At 45.9% G+C, this 22,262-nt stretch overlaps 1 protein-coding gene across 11 annotated transcripts in view; it reads left to right on the plus strand.

Annotated features, from left to right (window-relative positions):
• Tenm2 (teneurin transmembrane protein 2) overlaps positions 1–22,262 on the plus strand; it is a 1,190,054-nt gene that overhangs the window by 1,107,869 nt on the left and 59,923 nt on the right. For all 11 annotated transcript variants that reach the window (XM_005376287.2, XM_005376288.2, XM_005376289.2 and 8 more), the window contains one exon: positions 19,904–20,114. In XM_005376287.2, the coding sequence (XP_005376344.1) occupies positions 19,904–20,114 (211 nt within the window). The remainder of the gene's footprint in view (positions 1–19,903; positions 20,115–22,262) is intronic.

Here is a 22,262-nt window from a genome sequence, read left to right on the forward strand (position 1 = left end):
GTCTAATATAAGTCAGATATGGGATCCAGGGATCTACATTTATACCCCAAATGTTGTGATATCCATGCTCTGTGCATCACATTTTGAAGAAAACTTGTTTAAATTATGGTTTCTCTTGGGTGGACTGACCAGCCCAGTATCACAGCACCTACACCTGAAACTACCACTCCAATTCCCAGAGAGAAATGAAGCAAAGAGAGTGATACTTTACTTCAGGAAGAAACAAAAAATTGGGAAATGCAAACATGTTTTCTTGATTAGTTCCTAAGTGAATAATCTGAGTATGTTTTTAAAAGTACTCTACACTGCTATGGAAGAAGTGAGTGTTTGTGTCCAAATTGCAAAAGCCTTAACTCTGTCTTGAGAGAGTGAGTTCATTTATCCATCCCTCAGCCCACCCACCCACTCACCCATCTATCTACCCATCCATCTATCCACCCATTCATATATCCACCCATCCATATATCCACCCATCCATCCATCAGCTTATTCATTCATGATATAACAAACATTGGTGAGGTTCTACTAAGTGTTAGACATTCACAATTGGCCTGCAAAAATGCTAAACCAAACATGAGATGTGTCTGCAAAGAACTCACTGTCCGTTGGAAAAGCTGGCATCCGAGAACACAATACTGTTGCTATCTTTACAAGCAGTATGTGAGAAGTAACACAGATGAGTACCTGAGTTCAGCAGGAGCAGAGATGAGGGACTGCTGTGGAATGTGATATCTGTAGAATGTGAGAGAAAACCCATCACAGTGTGAGGCCCAAGGTTTTCAGCCTGCCCCAAGGGGAGTCCTCAAAGCCACAGATCTGAGTAATGCCAGGTTGTGGCTCTTTAGGCCATCAGCAATATTTTCATCTCTCTCCCTAAGTTAGGGACTCCACTCCAGCTTCCCTTTCAGAATGGCATTCCACCCCACCCCCACCTCCATCTGTGAGGCTCGGTTCCTTGTTTTGCTCCAAAGGAGGCTGCCTTGGGTTAAGAGATGTGGATGTTGGCCTGAGCTCTGGGCATGCTATCCAAGGCACTCTAGCCAGGTCTAAATGAGGAGAAATAACACTGGAGTGTGTCCAGAGCCCTTGGAACAGATGAATCCCACCCTCACCCAGTGCCTCCCCCTCCTTTCCCATCCCCTCACCATCCAAATTGGTTTGACATGATTCAAGGATTCTCTTCCGGCATTTACCTCATGTGTTAATTAATAACTCACCTTGTCTGTGCATTTAGCAGAGCCAAGCTGGGGACTCAGAGACTCTAGAAGATTATCGCTCTCAAGTCCAAAGAGTCTAGTTTCTTCCTCCAGTAGGAGACAAAGCTTGGTGAACCCATTCATTGCAAATGCCTTGATTAATGTGTGCAAATCATGTTGATGGATTGGTTGGGTGGGAGACAGCTTAAGAGTGCAACATCGCTCTATTAATTGGGTTGGATGAGGATTCCCTTTGCCATCCAAAGGCCTTGTAGCAAATGTAGTTGGAGCCATAAATAGAGTCCCCAGTTCATTCTCAGAGAGGAAATCAGTGTATCTAAAGCTTAGGAAAACTTGGCCTTCAGGCCACTGCCAGTTGATCTGAGTCTTTCATCTTTTGGAGGAAGCTGAACTAGCCCCAGCTGATATTCTAGAGGAGCACATGGCAACAGGGGTCTAAAATTATTCTGGATCTTTCAATTAAAGTTAGCTGTGACAACATGAGCCCCTAGGAAACTGAAGGTAGGCGTTCAGTTTTCTTTTATTCTACAGGGCTTTTTAAAAGACAGAATCCATTCTTCACTGCATGTAAGAATCATAAGCAGTAAGAGTTTTGAGAGCTTGCATGCATCAAGCACCATGCTGAGCTTTCTCCGTACCTGCATCATGGAAACAGCCTCCAAACTGTGGCTCTGCTGCTGCTATTGCCACCTACTACCTGTTCTTCCACCCAGTGGCCAGAGAGGTAGTTTAAAGGTGTAAATCAGAGCTGGGTGTGGCGATGCAGACCTATAATCCTAGCACTCACAAGGACAGCAAATTCAAGGTTAACCTGAATCAAGGATAGCAAATTCAAGGTTAACCTGAATCAAGGATAGCAAATTCAAGGTTAACCTGAATCAAAGATAGCAAATTCAAGGTTAACCTGAACTATATAGTGAGACCCTGTCTCCAAAAAGAATGAAGATTGAATCAGATCTTTCATGTCCTCAAAGCCTTCTCATGCAGTTAAAATTAATATCAAGTGTTAATTACCTTGGCCAGAGGGCCGTCCCTGTGCCCTCCCTTCTCTCTAACCAGTCCCCCGCCCCTCGCCAGGCTCTCTGCTTCCTCCATTGTGCCAGTCTGTCAAGCCCCACACATGCTGTGCTCAGTCTACTCTGGGGTCTCATTGGTCCACGGCCCAAAATGTTCAACCAAGACACTGTGTGTGACTGGCTGTTCGTCATTCCATCCTCAGCTCAGATCCCCCTCCCACTTTATTTTCTTTTAAAGTTCCCCTCCTCCCTTACCCTTTCATGTTTCCTAACATAATGTCACACTCCAAAATGAACACATTGTCTCTTTCTTTCTACCATGACTTAAGCTCTAAGAGTCTATTTCATAGACTATAGCCATCCCTTAGTATCCATGTGGGACTGGCTTTAGGACCCCTATGAACACAAAACTCTAACGATATCAAGTTCTTTGGACAAAGTGGCATAAGGTTTTCAGGAAACCTACATGCGCCTGCCATTTGCCTTAAATCATCTGGATTATTGATGATACCTGATGTAATGGACATGATATATAAAGAGTTACTATGCTGTATCATCTAGGATATAACAACAAGGAAAATATCTGCACATATTCAATCTATACATTTTTTTCCAACTATTTTTTACCTGTGGTGGTTGAATCCACAAATGTAGAACTTAAAGGGAAGGGGGATGCTGACTATATTCCCATCTTAGAGATAAGGATATAGAGACTAGAGAAAGTAAGATTCCAAAAGCCCTTCAGCCAGCCAATAGGATACATGCTTTTCTCCTTAACAGTCATTGCCTCATTCCTTCTACCACACTAACAAAACTTGGAAAATATTTCTGAAGAAAACTCAAAGAAGTACAGAAGTTGTGCTGTTGTAGAGAGACCTCAGGAGAGAAAAAGAGAACAACACCTCAAAGATAAAACTTTCCCATTGGAAACCTTTTTAAGTACATTTATTTCACTGCTGAATTTGTTTTTTTTTTTAAAAGGAGATATTCGAAGTTCACAAGTTTACCCAACATAGGACCTTCCGTCTTTCCTAATCAAGTCTTTAGTAGTTTAAATGGTTAGTAAGTGTCTCTTAAGGGATTATATTTTTTCTGTGATTAGATGACACATCCAACAGTCATCATAAAATTTTGATTAGAATACATAATCTACAAAAAAAAAGTTAATCATGTAAATCGCTACAGATTTATTTTAGGAAATTAAAGGATTAAAATACAGTTTTAACTGGTAGCCAAGCAGCAACATTTATATCATGATGTTGGCTTTTTATGTTTTTGCCTCGGCCAGAATCTCTGCCTAGGTTACAGCAGATACCCTCCTGCACTGTGTGAGCAGCACTGGAACATAAGCTTGAGGTCCTGATGCAATTATTATTAGTTCTATGGTTCCCACAACCCAGGTCCAGATCAGTAGTTCTCTACCTGGGCAACTTTGCTCTCCAGGAATCACCTGGCTGTATCCAGAAGCATTTCATAAGTCATAGGAGGGATATGCTACTGATAGCTAGTGAGTAAAGGCCATGAGTGCTGCTAAATATCCTACCTGCACAGGGAAACTGCCCACAATGAACAATCAGGACCAGAATGGCGGTAGTGCCCAGGTTGAAGAATACAGTGCAGAGGTTAACACTCCCAGAAACACATCTATCTGAGAAAAGCACTCCCAAAACAGTGAGTATCCTTAGGCCTGATGTCAAAGGACATGCTGCCAAAGCCTGAGGAGGCGTTGAACCCTTACTAAGGGCCACGCCTGCATGGACTTGACCTACATTGCCCAAATAAACCATGACATTTCTCACAAGGACCCATTCTTTGCACGGAAACAACTGAGAGCCAGAGAGGTGAGGTGTCTTACCCAAGCTCCACAGCCAAAGCGTAGCTATGCCAGGAGCAGAGCCCAGCTTAGCAGCCCTCCTCACAGCCCGTACAGCACCTGAGTGCTGTGCCCCGGACCAGGGCAGAGCAGACCAGGAACGCTTGACACCCTCAGCTCCTCAGCAATGCAAATTCTGCGGCATGCTGAAAAATACTATTGGCGTTAGCTTTTTTCCCCCTAGTTCTGGAGTTGGAAGGCAATTTTTGCCACAGAGTGTTTCTGTGCTGGAATGCCAGGGGCAAGCAGGGGAAAGTAGAGCAGTTGGACTTTAAATAGCGAGGCATTCTCTGCAGTGCAGTGAGAGCAGCTGCCCAAGGCCTGTGCTCTTTTCTTTGGTTTTCCATCTCCTCAGCCAAGAGCTCTGGGGGATTGGAGAGGGGCCAGAACTCTGTGGCCAAATGTGAATCCAAAGAAAATGACAGAGTCCCCTAACCTGCTCTACTTAATGCTTCTCTTTCTCCCTACTCGCACAAAGACAAAACCTCTCCAGGGAGATTCTCTCCCCTTACCTGTCACAGGGATGTTACCATTCAGTTGCACCCCTCCCACTCCAGTTTTCTGAACTTCTGTGAGACACTGCCCCTTTTATTTATGGGAATCATGGAATCATTTACTTTATGGGCATCTGGGAGCATCAGATGCAGGAAGGCTCAGATATAAAGTTCCCAGCAGCTACAAAACCCAAAGAGGCAAAATAACTTCCTCGAGGCCAAATCCAGGCAGGCCAGACCTGGGGCTGGAGCCTAGTTTCCTGGCTCAAAATGTTATATGCTTTTTTCCATGCTCTTCTGCTACTGAAAGACCCTCCAAAGAATGGGTATCTGCCATGACTAGCTTGAGCCAGTCTGTCTCATACCCTAGGAAGGGTGAGCAAACTCTTCAGTTTTGCCCCGGGGACCCTCATTCCCTCACCCACACCGCAGCCCTGCTCAGGCCTCTTGACATTGCTCAGGATAGCAAACCACTCCCCCAAACTGGCCACACTCTGGACAGGGTGCTCCCAAATATGTTATACATCCAACAGACATAATCAAGCCCTTACCAATGCTGGGGTGTGTGGATGGGTGACACTCAGACTCTGCCTGCAAGGAAGCCACAAGCTGGTGGGGACAGGGTGGAATTCACCTAACTGCAGTACAATGAGGCCAAGGGACTATGGCAACACAGAGGAGGAGCTTTCTAAAGTAGGTAGAGCATGACTTTTGAAAGATATGGAAGAACTCAGTATGGAAGGAGGGATGAAAGGAAGAGCAAATGCAAAGGCATGTAAGCAAGACCCAGCAGTGCTGGTGGGGACCTCCTGTGCCACTGCAGTGTAGTCTCTCTGCAGAATAGAGGAGAAGGCTGCACAAGCAGGGCTGAAGCAGACACATGGAGCATGTGAACCAGGCTGGGCAGATAGCGAAGTATCTGAAGGATTTGCTTTTGCACTTTGGTCTCCAAAATCATAGCCACACCTTTCCCCCTGACAGAAGGCTTGTACCTCCACTTGAGTTATTCCTGAGCACACCCTCTCAGCAGAGAAGAACATGTGGCCCTTGTATTTGTCTCCTCCATTCTGCCTGGGCATTCTTGCACAGTGGAGGGAAGGGGCAGCCTGGTAAAATGATAAAGAGTCATGAAGCCCAGGAGATCTGGAGCCCAGTCCCAGCTCTGCCATTTACAGTGTGAGGGTAAGTCGTTCCATCTCTCCACCCTTCAGTGTTGTCCTCTGTAAAGGGGTGCTAATTCCTACCTTGCATGGTGATGGGAAGCACAGGTGAATTGATACCCATAAAACACTCTGCAGTTCTTGTATGTCAGAGAACTTCAGAATCACCTGGAAGGATTGCACATGGATCATGAATCCCAGAGTTTGGGATTGAGTAGGTCTGGCTGGGACCCACAAATGGGGCCCTTTAAATATGTCCCCAGGTGATGCTGACACTGTGAGAGCCACCCCCATGTCATTTTGAAGGGAGCTCAATTGCTGGCAGTGATTCCTTTAAGCATAGCAGCCCTGGGCCAGCTAATGTGGACAGACCAAGAAATTCTGCATCCTCAAATGATGGCAACTTGATTGGCACATGGACCCTGGGGACAACCCTAGGCTCACTGAGATCCATGTCACAGAGGCGTGGCAATAGACGGTATCTCAGGGCTCCAACTTCCTGAGTCTTCTTCTTCTTTTAAGAGTACTGAAATGAACAGTGGAGATGGATGGAACATGCTGGGAGAGAGCTAGCCCCGGTCCCTTGCCTTATGTGTCATTCTGTACCTCAACAGGACTGAGCTTGCCTGACCAGCAGGAAATGCTATGCCCTCTACTTGTGAGGTCCATGAGCCTTAGGTTCAGGCACCACTGGGTATAGTCAGGGACTCAAAAACATGCACTGTCCTTCAGTCAAAACCTTATTATAGCAAGTGATGCAGGCATCCCCACATCAGGAACTTACCTTTTGCTCCCTATGATAATGTACTCTCCTCCATCCCACCCTCATGGGCTTGGAAATGAGTGAGATTTTCACTCAGAGATCACAGCCCAGTGGCTCACTGACATGTTCTGCTTTTCTTGCACAGGTTACAAAAAGTCTTTGAATTAGACACTGACATTTAGAAGAAGCCATTAAATCAGAAAAGAAACTGAGGGGCTACAGGTTAGAATACCCAAAGTCAAACAGATGAATTAAGATTGGCGCTCAGTTCTCCTGATTCTCAATGCCTTGTTTATTCTTCTTTCAGACCCCTTTTCTGGAAGTAGTCGTGTACCATATTTTCCAGGAAGGTCACAGCCACAGTAAACCTGGGATCAAGAAGAGAAAGGGGAATCCACTGAAAAGACAGGTGCAGAAAAGGGAAGCTACAGTCACCAAAGCAAGCTGTCCCTGCTCTTACTTCTGCCATGTTCGCTCATAAACTCGTGGCTCAGCAGGGACAGATACGGGGAGAAAACTCCATCCTACCTAGGGTCCATAACCCAAAGTCTTGGCCTTTGTATAAGCAACACTGGTGTCACAGTCTGCCAGGGTGACCGTGCCACTAGACACTGACAAGCCATCTTAATCTGTGCATGTTACCACACGGGGTGTGGATGATCCCTTGCCTGGCGCCAGCAGTCTCCATTCCTGATCATTAAAGCAGTGGTTTGTGAGTAGCTTTCTACCTCCAGGACCTCTTCCCAAATCACACCACCAACTTTGCTGGTGGATGATTGATCCTCTAGCTTCTGGTCTTTCTGCACAGATCAGTACAATGAATTTCTATGACAGTCCGATTAGATTACACCCTGTTCAACCGTTCCCAGGCAGCCGCAGCTCCCATAGAGTGGCCTCCCCATTGCTATGATAGCATCTATGGTTCGGCAGGAGTGGGTCACTCGGACCTCATTTCCTCCCTGTCTTCGCCCTCATTCTGCCCCACACTTACTTTCTTATTCCTACACTTCACAGGCAGATTTCCACGCCGGGCTTTTGCACTGCTGCTCCCTCTGCCCAGGGGGCTTTTCCTCCGGATGTTTCCAAGGCTCATGTCCTCTTTCCATTCAGGTTTCTACCCAAGCATCACTTCTTCCTAGAAGCCCTCCCTTCCCTGGCTCCCTCACTTAAAGCAGCAAGTCCACCCCTCTAGCAAGCTCCACTTATTTGCCTTTCCTTGTTTACTGTCTTTGAAATACTCTCACTCTCTCAAAGTCTAGTATACATTTATTTGTTTATGGTCTGTTTCCCCTTCCAGAGTCTTGCTCCATATCCACAGGGTCCTTATCTGTCTTGGCCAACTCACTGTTACATGAATTGAATGCCTACGCACTTTAATGAGAAGTGTTTGAGGTGGGAAACAGTTGCCTTTTATTCGGCAGATTCTGTGGGGATGAATAAATTTCACTGTAGGGTTTTTTTAAATGCATTCAGACAATGACACTTCAGTCGCTCTATAGCGATGCTACCATTTTACTAATGCAAAGAAAATCCAAAATAAGACACATTACTTCTTTCCAGTGAGGCACCTGGTTAGCCTGCTCTACGTTCCTCTTACAACATTACCCATCCTGTGGGCTATTGCAGTGGGTGTGCAAGCCCCAAAGTCTCCTTTAAAACAAGAGGAAAGGCAGAGGCTGCCACCAATGTCTTGACCTTGGCCTCCTAAACTATAGCTGGCTTGGCAAGGTGCAGAAGCGTGGAGAAGCTGGGCCTGCTGCGTGCAGATTCCAGCTTTGCCACCAGCAGCTGCCGAACCTTAGTCAGATACCTTCACCTCTCTAGGCCTGGGTTTCTTTATTTATATATAGTAGGAGTGAAAAATGGTTCCCGTGCACTAATGCTTTTGCATAAGGCTTATTTTATCCTTTGCAAGAGCACTGTTAAGCTGTGTATGACTATTATTTCCTTTCTACAGATAAAGAAACTGAGGCTCGATGAGGCAAAAAATCTGGCCCGAGCTCACATAGTCAGTGCATTACAATTAGGCAGACAACCAGTACTTTGGACCCAGGTCACCTGCCTCCAGATCCTGTCATCATCATTGGCAGTACCGTATTGGCTCCTAGGACCCACCCCACACGGGAGAGGTGGAGATTAAATGAGAGGCTCTCTAGGGAGCGGTAGGCTCGGGGTCGGGAGCATAGCAAGGGCACCTTCAGGACGGGCACAGTTTAGGAATTAGTGCTTCCATTCACCCTCATCAAGCAGAACGTTTGTGTGACAGCTGAGTCTGTTCTCCACACCCAGCCAGTCGTGTGGGGGTGTTTCTTTATGCCACAAGAAGAGAAGCTTCAGGCCCCACCATTAATGCTCTCAGCTCTGGGCCGGTCCTCCTGCCAAACCAACCCCCAGACACAGTCTCCCCTCAGGCGGAAAGTAACAGTTCCGGCTTGTTGCTCTGAGGTGTCGGTGTGGTGACAGCCCCTTTTCTTTCTGAGGGACCCAGCAGGTCACTGTCTGGCACCCCACCAGGCTGCCACCCCCTGCCGGGCCTGGGCTCCTCTGGCCATCCGCGCAGTCCTGTCTGACCTGTCAGTGGGCCCTGTGAAATGGAGGTTGATGAGGAGCAGTGCAGGGGAGAGAAGACCAGGCTGTGAGAGGCCAGAAACAGCAGGCAGAGGGCGAGCATTTGGGGAAATCAGAGGCCGGGGTCAGAGGCCCCTGCTCTCTGTTGCTGCTGGTTTTTATAACAGTAAAGAGGGGAGACAGCAGCAGCCAGGCTAGAAATCCCACAGGCTATGGGCTAACAAGGGTGAGTCTGTGCCCCGGAGGTCTGTGAGGGGCTGTCCAAGGCTGCGGGAAGCTTCTGATCACACCAGCTCATTCCCAGAGGCTTTTCCTGGGCTGAGGGGAGTTGGCAGAGGGAGAGGTGGGTGGAGGGAAGGAGGAAGAAAGAAAGACAGACAAAGGAGCAAGAAAAATAACTGAAAATTGAAGATGTTTTCTGAGACCTCAGCGTCTGGTCCTTAATCTTTTGACATTTGGAACGTACCTCTCTGGCCTTCTATAAAAAAATCAGGAGTAGAGGTCAGGAAGCTTTAGAGGCAGACAACCAAAGTGTAACTCACTCCCCTACCTGTGGCCAGCTTTGTGACCTCAGGCAAGATCCTTTCCCTTTCTGAGCCTCCTTTTCTTTATCTGTGAAGTGGAAATCACAGGGCCCACCTCACGGTACTCTTAGGAATGTTACCGGAGACAACAGCATAGGACAGCTAAATAAAGGCTGCTGGTGGAGGGCCAACCCTCCAGACTCAGAAACCTAAACTGGGTGAGGTTAGGAGCTGCAGTTGAAGGCCACCAAAAACATTCTGTATCTCATCTTCTACTGAGCATTTACATTGCTAGTCCTGCATTTGACTTAGATGAAAAAGCTTGATGCAGGTACTGAGCGTGTCATGGTAGAGGGTACAACTGGCCCTGTATTTTGTGCACTCGGAATGTTTAACAGGAACACAGGCTTTCGTAGCAGCTTCATAGAGAACTTTACTGGAGAGTACAGCATACTGAGTTCAAAAGCCAGCCCCTCTCACTCCCAGTAGCAGTGTGTCTTGAATGCATTATTTAATCTCTCTCCAAGTCTCCTGTTCCCCATCTGTAAATAACAATGTTAGTAATACCTGGGATCCTGGCAGTGATTTGCAAGGGGATGCATGTAAAGTACTTAGCTTGGCCTTGGGCCCCTAGGAAGCTCTTCATGAGTGCTGACCATTAGCTCTCATTAGACATGTTTACTTTCATGCTTCATTGTCCTAATGATCCCAGGATGTTGTTACCTAGCACAGAGTCCCGGTGCTGAAATGCACTGGCTTTGTTCGCACTGGGAGCTGGAGGGCAGGACTGTTAGCTGATGTGCTAACAGTCGTGACTGGTTTGTGTCCTGCCCACAGACAACCTTCTCTCATGAGAAATCAACCAAGAACAGGACCATGGCTTGTCACTGTTGAGTGATGGAGGTTTAGCCGGTCCTTCCCAGGACAGAGTCTCCTAGCCTAGCTCCACTTTCTCCTGAAGTGTTTCCCTAGGCATGTGGCATCCTACACAATTGCAGAGGTGCTCTGAGCCAAAGTGGGTCCACAACCCAGAAACAATCAGTATCTATTGCAGTATTAAAGAGTCATACTATATACTCACATTTCAAAGGCTTTGACAAATCCTGCAGTCAAGAAACCAGTTTTTGTTTAACTGATGTCTCCCAAATTGTATCTGAACACAGACCACCCCCACACACAACTCCATTTCTGTGTTTCAAGGAACCCATATTAACATCCCATAGGAGATGCAGTTTGGAAAAGTGGCCTTTTTCTCTTAGGGCCAGATGTACTGTCGTGGATGTTTGAAGGGTATGTTCAGTAATTCAGTAGTTCAAGGCAGAAGTTCTTGAGCTTTAATGAACAAAAGAATCCTCTAGGAATCTTCTTTTAAAAAGCAGATTTCTGGTCTTAAGAATTCAGTAGATCCTGGGTAACAGCAGGAATCCGCATGTCACATCATCCAGAGGTCAGAGGGGACACCTTGAGCAGCGCTGGTTTACAGTGTGGAAGCTGGAAATTTAGTTGCTCAACATCAATGTCCAAGTCAACAAGTAATGGGCCGGTAGTTATGCAGGCTCTGCGATTCCTTCCTGAGACTGTGGGGTTAGCAGGATCTGTATTTTAACAAGGTCCCTGAGTAATTCTGATGCTGATTAGAATTTGAGGAGCATTTGTGTAAAAGTTTTATTGATGATACTTGCTTGTTTGGCTTTTGGCCCATTTGTTTAGTTTTTGGTGAAGAATCATTCCAAAAAATAAAAATAAAAATCCCCCAGCAGCTTCAAGGCACTGCCAGAGGTACATTAAACGAGAGTTTCCACCTGGCCCATGCTCCTGCCTTGGTAGCAGAGCTTTGGTTTTCCTAAGCAGTCTTTGTTTTCTTCCCCAAATCCTTCCCAAGGAATAGGAATGCCAGCAAAGCAGCTTGCTGTGCGAACTCCAGTCTGCCAGACCTCTGGTCAAACGTGACTGATCTTCCATTGCTAAGTCGTAAGAAAAGCCGGAGGTGCTTTGGGGCAAAGCTCTCTGGCCTTAGAACTCAGAGACTGACAAAAAGAATTGGCAAGAAGGGAGAGGAAAACTTCCAACGGGCCTTCCAGGAGTGCAGGCACAGTGGTGCCTCTTGCGGTATTTAAGAACGGCCATGCTCTGTCGGGGGGTGAGGGGCCGCCCGAGGAGCAACGGTCTATCAGGCAGCCTGGGTATTAATGGCAGGTGAAACCTTCCAAATGAGCACCCTGTCAGCCCATCTACTGCTTTCAAAGGTTGGCAGTGCGGGAGCCCTAACAGAAGCAATGAAGAACTAATCTCATATTGCCAGGTTAAATCAAGTCAGCCTTGCCCGTTCCTCTCACTTCTTAGTTACATCAAGCCACAATACTTTCAATTATCCCTCACTTCCAACTTGTCAGCAGGCGCTGGGTAAAATGCAAATGGAACAGTGCCCTTCTCTGGTGGAGAGCAGGAAGTATCGTTAAGGATTGCCTTCACTGATCCACCTCTGCCTCTGCTTCAGTGCCAGGCCCTCATCACCTCTTTTCATATGCACTGTCCTATAGGATCTCAGTGCACTTGGGACCATAGGTACTCTCTAGTGCATTCTCTGTATTGGAAAACTGAGCCATAGAAGTTTGCTCACTTATCCAGCCAGTGAGTTGGACCACACACTAAAGTCTATATTCCCTTGCTATTTTTCTGACTGGACCAACCACTCAGTGCTATCTTGGGGGAATAAGACAGAAGACAGTCACTGCATCTTAGTGGGCCCTGAGTTTCAACTGACTTACTTGAGATTTTCTAAGTGCTCCTCCAGTGGAGGGATTGGCCAGGGCCAGTATTACTAACTGGGAGGACACTCCAATCTACACGAGGGCCCATATTAGCTCTCTCCCTCTCTCTCCCTGCCAGCATGCTTTTCAGTGATCCACCATCCCTTACACCAACCCTTGTGCATGTGGAGTCAACTGCATGTCCAGAGGTATTTTGGGATTTGCAACATTTTAATGTCCTAGGGCCCAGTGGCCATTCCCATCTCCAGAGGGCAGCCTAGAGAACCAATTGCCCATTTGGGTAATACCATGTGAGGTTAGTTTGCCAGAATGTTGCTGACTTGTGATTCAGGGGTGATTCAAATAGTTTATATAAACAGATGACCAGCAAAAGCGGATTTGCCCACAGTTCTGTATGCCTTAAGTGTAACCCTACAAGAGCTCATCCTAAAATAAAGCAACTTCTAAGGCAAAATTAATCCTACAGCTGCCATCTTCCTTTTTATTCAAGAACTCCTTTATGTCTACAAACTAACAGGACCCTTTGGCCTTTGCCAGTAGCAATGCCCGACAGACACCCTCGCCTTCTTCAGTTCCATTACAAAGAGCCCCAGATTCTTTCTTCTTGCCCCAACTGGCTGCCTCTTCCCTTCTCCCCATTGCCTCATTAACTCCCCGCCTCCCCCATCATTAGCTGCTCTCAGAACAAAGGCCCTCAGACTGGGCTCACCACCTGCGCTACCTGTGTTTTTCTTGGGGAAATGAGAACTTGGCAAGTGTTTATCTCTGTAAGGATAAACAACCCTATGTGCTGCCAAGAAGCCTCAGAAGAATAAGGAGGACAAGAAGGAGGAGGAGGAGGAGGAGGAGAAGGAGCAGAAGGAAGAGGAGGAGGAGAAGAAGAGGGTGGTCCTTAGAAGGGGACTAAAGGGTCATAGCTCTTCTAAGTACCTGGTGTGAATTTCCGCAGTTGATTCTTCTCACACTATTCTAATGTATCATCATCGTCACCTGTCCACTGAGTGACCAAGATGAGAACTGAGACCATTCCCGACACCCACGGAGCTCCCCTGTGCCCTCTCCCAGATGGTAACTCCCCAGAGAGGTGACTCCCATTTTCAATTTTCTATCACAGTTGGTTGACTTTGAGCATGCTGTAAATGCATTGGTGTAGCTCTTCAAAGCCGATATTTTCACCCAGTCCGGTACATGGCTCCTGGATCAGCAAGTAAGGCAGGTAGACTTGGTGGTTGGTCGATCTGCCCATCGAACCATGGTCTGGAAAGAGTGGGGCTCACTTTTAAAATCTGAGCTTTTGACCAAGCCCTGGCCTCGGGCTGCGTGCAAACCCTCACGGTCCCTGGCTATCTGTGGCACCTGCAGTGAATTATTGGAGTTGACTTGTGCCACCCTGTCACAAAATGGAACTGAGAAAAGTAAATTTGGGTATTTCTCTGAAACCTTTAATACTTAAAAAAGCCACAGCGTTCCTGCAGGTCACAGAGGGACTTCCTTGCATAGCAAGCTACAGGAAGCAAAACTTGAACCAAAACGTGAACAAAATGTTTTCAGCCAGATTCTCCATAAGCTTCCCAGTGTACAAAGATAAAAGAGGAAAATAAGTGAAATAAACATCCTCTTGTTCCTAGAGCCCTTCCCTAGGACAGAGATGATACAAAGAGACCCAGGCAGTGTCCTCCAGGCAAAAAGTGCATGTTTCAGCCAGCTCCGAAAGATCCAGACCTTTCCTGTGGCTGCTTGGCAGATTCCTGTACACACAGGTCCCCTGTAGCACCCCAAGTGTTAGCTTTACTAGTAAGCCTTCAATTAAGGCCTTGAGCTTAAACCTCTTGACTATTTAGGAACGGCCTTTAAAATCGAGCAAGCACACTGGATGGGCTGGAAGCGGCTGACACAAACCTGTAGGCAGCGTGAAAGCTAAGCGCCACCCTGTGCCAATGCTAAGAGCCAAATGGGGGTTTAAGTCTCACAGGTAAAACAGTGTGGGCTTCAGCTGCCTGGTTGCCAGACATGAATTCCCAGGTGTTTTCTTCTTCGTGTTGATTTCTTTTCAGATGCTCGTGTCAACCAGCCAAATTTTTTCCCAATTGGAAGAGTAGACAGGCCTTCAGAAGTGATTAAATCTCACATCCACCCTTGTTTCCCCAGGTGATAGGTGCCTACTGCCCTGTCTGCACACTCCCTTCCAGAGAAAATGTCTCCTCCTTCCCGTAATGAAGAAGACAAAGGAGGTGATCTCATTGGCTGTCTTTTCTTGCTTTTTATCCCTAGCTGCTGCTAAGCCACTTGGATAACTTACTTGGCTTCTCCAAGCCCCGGTTTCATCCTGGGCAGGCTGGGTGATGTGGTGAGACTAGTGATAATGCCATTTACTTAGAACTCACTGTATATAGCGCTACTCCAAGTAGTGGAGAGTCATCCTTTAGTGTCCACCAGGGATTAATTACTGGACCCCGCAGACCAAAATCCAGGGATGCACGAGTCCCATTTGCCAGTGACCTGCATACATCTTCCTGTATACTTTAAGTCATCTCTCAATGACCTAGCCCAGGACAGTGTAAATACTCTGTAATGTGTTGTTATATTGTTTCTGGAATAAGGAAAATGAAAATCATCTGTACGTGTTCAGTGCAGAGACAGTCATCTCAGGCCTGACTACATTTTCATTCCAATGTTTGTTGAGTCCACAGATGCAGAAGCCAGATACTACAAGGGGTCAAGAATTAACTGCCTTGGTTCCTCCAACACCACTTTCTAACACCATCTTCACTTGCACGCAAGGGAAACTGAATTACAAGGAGTTAATTGCCTAAGACAGTGGTGAGGTTGTGGCCAGTCTGAGATTCGTACCCAGAGTCTAAAATGTAAGGGTCATGTTATTCTATTTTACAAAGTTTCCATGAAGACTTGAATCAAGAATATATGTAAAATCTAATCTATCTGTAGCCTCTACTGTTATTATCAACCCGTCACACTGGAAACATAGCATGCTTGTCAACATTTGAGTGAATCAAGCCCATGAGTGAATTACTCTAAATATAACGGGAAGCCAGGCATAAGATTGCACACCTGCGATCCCAGCCACTTGGGAGGCTGAGGTAGGAGGATCTCTAGTTTAAGATGAACCTCGGTGATATGATGAGATCCTCATCTCAAAAACTAAATATGTAATTAATTAAATATAAAGGGATGTGAATCTATTTTCATGTTCAATATCTATAAACTGTTAAAAACTGCAAGGACTTTTTCTTTACAGTAATACCTATAGTTTACTGAACATATTATATATTTATATATATATACATATATAAATATATATATACATATAGTGCCTTTATTCTCTATCACATAACCATATGGCATAGGCACTGTGATAACTCAGTTTTAACCATTTAACAACTTACACGAACTTCCCTCAGGCAGCACATTTATTTACATACTGACTATCCCAAGTGTTGCTCAGGCAGATGTCATTTCAACCAGTGGATTCTTGTATTGGGTAAATTTGATAAAATTGTCATTTTTACATTTCCTTTTATATTATCTCATCAAAATTAATGAAAAACTACAATTTTGATCACCTTTATTTAAATAATTGGACTGGTAAGTGGCAAAGGCAAGGACTGAGGCTCAGCAAGACTGGTTATCTCCCCAAGCTCACAGAGCCAGGGCCTAGGTGAGGTGAGCTTCAATCCCAAATCCATCTCACTCGAGAGGCCAAGTTCTTGCTTCTGATTCTCAACTGAATTCAGTAAGAATTAACCTAATTTCTGCTTCATATACCAGAACTGTTGTGGAATATTTGCTCTTTATCAAAAGCAATAAAAAGAAGGGCTCAATATTGTTTCCAGAAAGTTTTCTTCCATGTCCACGTTTCCCTGAAATTGCCATTCCAATTAGCATATGATCCATATGTATAGAACACGGCCAGGGCTGTATTTAGCATTGCTTCTGACAGACGGCGCCTCGAAAACCCACGCTCATTGGCCACATCTCACAGAATGAAGCGAGATGAGGACTGATTAAGCAGACCCACACTCTCACCACAGCCCAACTGGGAAGGCCTAAGATGCTTTTCCATCGCAATCGCTGAGTCAGAATCAGACCCTTTTTGAGGACTCCACACCTCTCTCACCACCATTACCACCTTCACCAAGAGAAAGGCAACCAGACAAACAAATAAATACGTAGATAAATAAAGAAAGAAATCATCCGATGTCACAGGAGGGCTGGGCCACTTTCCTGCCACTGTTGAATGGAGACATCGGCCGCCTCTCAGGTCCTGAACTGGCAATTCAGAACAGTTTGATTGCCTGCTTGATTGTTTGCGAGATAACTGCAAGATTGTCAGTGACAGGGTAATTTACTGAAGATTGCAATGTCAGACTCCATCCAAGGGGCTTGCTGGCATAAAGATGCGATTCTCATGACTGACAGGCCTCTGGGAGATTGGAGTGCCAATTTAAAGTTCACAGTGTCGTCTCAAAGTGTTGGGCGGCGGCAGCCCATAATCACGCAGCATGATGAGGTCATTACCGGCATAACTTATGCTCACACTTAATAACCCCAAAAGCGCCATCTCTGGAGCAGGTAATTGTAAATATGTAGGAGGAAATTATTTATATCCTCTTTCCCCTTCTCTGTTTGTCATCAGCCATTGCGGATGTGTTTAGGCCATCTCCTGCCAGACAAGCCCTCCAATCAAAAGCCCAGAATCAACATAACAAAAAGTGGGGAAATTTGAGGTTTTGAATTTTGAGGCAGTCCCAAGTCTAAAAAGAATGACAGACTGCAGAGGGTAGGGAGGAAAATGCTCAGTGCTTAATAGGAAAGCTGTCGAAAGGTATTATTTGAGCTCAAAGAGTTCCTCGCGCTGGTAATGCGGTGTGGGTGGTAAATGGGTCGGAGGAGGAAGGAAAAACGTTCCCAGCTTTGGGAGGGAAAGGCCGCCAGAGACGGATGGAACTCCTAATGGGAAGAGGCCGGTGACCTTAAAAAAAATCCATAACGTTAACAACCGTGGGCTTCTTCTCACCTGAGAACATTCTGAGGCTGCTGAGCGAAACACCGCCAACATATCTCAGATTATTTTTAAAATCTGAAGCACACATTTTGGGCAGATTCCTTCTGTGTGGTGCAGGCCATACACAAAAGGTGATGTCCAAGGCAGATTTCTCTGCAGTTATTTCCCCCACTCTTTTTTTTTTCTTCTGCCAATGGCCTTCGAATCCAGATTGGACAATCCCCATGTGGATCCGATACAATGCCTCAGTATCCTCCTGCTGCTGAGATTCAGTTCATTCTCCATCGCTGCGTCTGAGGTTTGTGCTTTCCCAGGCGCCAGGGAGAATTCAATTCAGCCAGCACATCCAGCTGAGATGTTCAGATGTTGATTTTCGAAAGTCTCTAAATTTAAAGTACACGTGCCTGCTCACCCTCCTGTGTCTGCATTTCCAGGAAATTTTGTAAATCTAAATGTGTTACGAGGCACACGAGCAACATTTGCCCATGTGGAAAATGAGAGGCTAGTTCTAGTAATTTAAAGCCAAGCAAAACATGCAACCTCCTAATTTGTTTGTTTGCTAAAAAGAAAGTAATGCATTAAAATAATTGTACATTAATTGCTAAATTACAGTGGAACTTTGGTGAAATTACATATTTCAATTTCATTAGCAGAACCAAAGGAAAAAGGGTAATGCCAAAAAATTACATTGTAGTAAATTTAAAGCACACAGGCAGGCCTCTGATTCAGCATTCCAGGACAAGTGTTTGTCATGGAACAGCCCGGTGCATGTCTCTAGGATACTAATTATAGCAGGGAAAGAAAGGCCTTGCAATGATATCCAAGAGGCGCAAGCAAGTTATCCTCAAGCTCCTCTCCTGTTGAATGAACTCGCAACAGAGTAAATAGGGATAGGCCAAAAAATCCATTCTAATAGGAAATTCCAAGGAGCAAGCCCTGCCCTAAATATTAACCTCAACCCTAACAAACATGTGAAGAATGAGAAACAGTTGTTTATTCATTCAGCAAACATCCATTGAGCACCCTATTCTGCACTTGACACTAAGCAATACTTGAATGTAGAAATTAATAAAACACTCTTCTTTTCACCAAGCTCATTTTCCAGATAGGGAGGCAAGCCTAAAGAGATAATTAATTCCAGTACAAGGAAGTTAGTGTTAATAACAATGGTTTCTAAAATTTATTGTGCATTAGAAACACCTGAGAATCATGATTAAAATGCAGATTCAAGACCTGATCCTGAGGTTCCCTCTGGGGAGGTCTGGGGTGGGTCCTGGATTCTCCCGTGAGGATTTTGATAGCAAGCTCTCCCCTGAGATCCTCTGATACAGAGATGTACAAAGCAGAAATACCTAACTATGTTGATCAATCTGGGCTGCTATAAGAAAAATGCCATGGATCGAGTGGCTTAAACAATCAATAACTTATTTCTCACCCCTCTGGTGACTGGAAATCCAAGATCAAGGCCCTGGTAGATTCGGTGTCTGGTAAGCGCCCGGTTCCTGAGTCATAGATGATTCTTGTTCCTGCGTCTTCTCGTGGCAGGAAGAGGGTCAGAGAGCTCTTTCCGGTCTTTTCACAAGGGCACTAATCCCATTCATGACAGCTCTACTTTCATGACTTAATCAATTCCCTCTTTTAAGCACCACCCCCTACCACCAGCATTTTGCAGTTTAGACCTTCAGCATATGAATAGCAGGGTGCACACGTGTTCAGTCAGTGACAGCAGCCTGGCCAAGGGTACCATCCCGACAGCTTTGTAGAGGAGGTGGCCACACTGTCGCTGGGTCTTAAGCAGTGAGTCCATTGTTCCTGCTTCTCCCACTGTGTAATCAGCTCCTTAGGGCCAGACGTGAGGGTTAGCTGCTCACTGTCTTACTCCTAGCACATGGATGGAACTTAAATATGGGCTGAATGGTAGACAAATGTAAAGGAATCAGCCCAGGAAAGGGGGCAAAGGGGCAGGACTGTAGAGAAGTAAATCAGAATGTCTAAAGTCCTGCAGACAGAGGACTCGACAGTTCCCTCCCTGTTCACAGGGGGCAAGGCTGGAATGCTTTTCTCCATGGAAGTGAGATTTAAGGAATCCGTGCGTTTTGATTATTTGTGCACCCATTAGCACCGGCCCCTTGGGAACTGGCTGGAGGTAATTTTTTATGTGGTGCTATTGAAGCAACATTTTTATTTTTGTTTCCAACCACTCCAATAATCCTTGCTCGTAGGAGAAAAAAAATTTCAAAGAAGTGTAATAAAGAAAACAGAGGGAAGCACACTTATCTAGTACCTGGGGATAGCCATTTGTCAACATTTTCAATTATTTCCTTTCAATCTTTTGTTTTTCGTGTGTATAGCCTGGAATTATACTAGGCTTGCTGTGTGAAACTTGCCAATTGCAGGCCGCTGGGAAGGTTGGATGATAACAAAAGTGTTAGCATCTCCAAGCGGCTCGGTACCACAAGCCACAATGACCATGCCTCTGCCTCTGCCCCTCCAGATGGCCTGGTGGACTGCCTGGACCCCGACTGCTGCCTTCAGTCTGCCTGTCAGAACAGCCTGCTCTGCCGGGGGTCCCGGGATCCCCTGGACATCATTCAGCAGGGCCAGACGGACTGGCCTGCAGTGAAGTCCTTCTATGACCGCATCAAGCTCTTGGCTGGCAAGGATAGCACCCACATCATTCCCGGAGACAACCCCTTCAACAGCAGGTAGGCATCCCTGAGTCTTCGCAGGCTTCTGAGATCACTGGTTGGGCTCCAGAGCAAACTCCTGGTCTCCCTGCAAGATCTGGCCGTATTCAACCCAGAACCTGCTGGAGGTACCTGTTGATTTCCTAGTGTTAAGGTTATTTTTATGATCTATTTTTATGATATTTTTGTCATTATTTCAAATCTCCCTTTGTAATGCTTTTGAGAGTGACTTTTGTTTGTGCTCTGCTGAAATAGTTCATTCAGAAGAGTATTTTTGAAAGGTGTTATTAACTTGATAGCATAACCTATCATTCGTGGCATCTGAGAGTCAAGATAATGCCAGTTATGCGAATTTATTGAGCACCTAGGATGAGCCGAGACGTCTCTCTGGATATCTCTAATGCACACAGCAGCCACATCCGGGCTCCTCCTAGGTACCCACTGTGCCACTGTGTCTCGCCGTTCAGTCTTCTGATTCTCTCTGGTTTATTTCAGCACACAATTGCTAATTTGAGGTCCAGAAATATTCTAGGGCCAAATTCTGGAATTATTTTGAGTCAACTTAGCCCCTCCCTTCACTGCAGGACGAGGCAGAGCTGTGCCCCCAGAGAAGAGAGCAGGGGAAGGCTTGGCTGGGAGAAAGCGTTCCCCCAGCCGTCAGCTTCTCTCTTCGTGACACCGTTTCTGATTCTGTGGGGAGAGGATGGAAGGAGAGGCAGGAGGTCTTACCCTCAGTGGGCCCAGATCCGGATGTCAGCGGCATGCACTGATTTGAGAAGGACTGGCAGGGTCTTCTGGGGTGCTCTACCTGATCTCTCTGCCCCTTGAAGTGGAGAAATAACCACTGTTGGTTGGTTCCTTGTTCACAAAACCTCGAGCATCGAGGAGCATAGCAAGGTGATGGCCCTGGCCCCCTGCCCTACTGACGGTCCCTTCATTTCATCCTCTTTCTCTCTCTCTCTCTCTCTCTCTCTCTCTCTCTCTCTCTCTCTCCTTCCTTCCCCATTTACTTTGTTTTCCAAATTCTATTTTTTTTATTTCACTTTCGATGGACACAAGGGTACATATTTATGGGGTACAGTATGATATTTGATTCATGTACACAGTGCGTAATGATCAAATCAGAGTATTAGGATATCTGTCACCTTAAATATGTATCATTTCTTTATGATGAAAGGATTTGAAAAATCCTCTCGGCGTTTTGAAGTGCACAATGCAATATTGTTCCCTGTGGCCACCCCGCTGTGCGGTAGCACACTGGAGCGTCTTCCTCCTGTCTTGCTGTGATACTCCCCCTCCTTTCCCAGCCTCTGTCCTCCCTCTCAGCTCAGAAACCACTTGTGTGCTGCTTACCCAGGCTTCCAGCAGGGGAGGAAATGCCAGGCTTCACATCTCACAGAGCCCCTAGCTTTCTAAGTGACTCTCCTGCAGCCCCTGTGGATGGACCCCACAGCTCTGACCCACTCTCTTAAGAGCCTTGCCAGGGTGGGACACAGAAGGGGTGGGTGGCAGCACAGCCAGTTCTACACCTGCTGAGCGTCCTCAGGGAAGTTGAGCAGCCCCCTTCGTGGCAGCTCTTGAATACAGAACAGTCCACGACAAGGCTACAGCCAATAACTTTAGCTTCGCTCTATTCCAGTTTTACTCAGCATAAAATAGAAAAAGAAATAATGAATAAAAGAAACCATACTCTCAACCTTCTTCTGTTCCAGGCTTGACACCTCTTATCTGTATCACACTGGGCTCATAAAATTTATTTCCTAGATTAGTACAATTAGAGTAATTGTTTTATATTATGCACAGTAATATTTATCTCAATAGAAGAACCTCAGAAAAAAAGTAACTACCAGTCTCTGACCACACCTCCACCAAAAAAATATTTGCTTCTTAATCCTAGTTCTGGGATTGATGCTGTAGGTATGTTTTCTTTTAATTATGATCATAAGTCATCTTGCCAGAGGCTTGTGGTCAGGGCTTGTACTAAGCTGTAAGCTTTTCAGTAGAGTTCTCTTATATTTCGCCTGAGCAGTGAACGCACCCTACAAAGGCTCATGGCTCGTTTCAACCGCCTTCCTAATTAACATTCATGATTTCTCCCCAAACCTGTTGCTTCCTGATATTCTCCTTTTTATATTTATTCATCCCCTGTCCTTTCTAATTTCATCT

The sequence above is a fragment of the Chinchilla lanigera genome, unplaced genomic scaffold (genome assembly GCF_000276665.1).
Source record: "Chinchilla lanigera isolate Chin_1 unplaced genomic scaffold, ChiLan1.0 scaffold00007, whole genome shotgun sequence".
Lineage (NCBI taxonomy): Eukaryota > Metazoa > Chordata > Mammalia > Rodentia > Chinchillidae > Chinchilla > Chinchilla lanigera.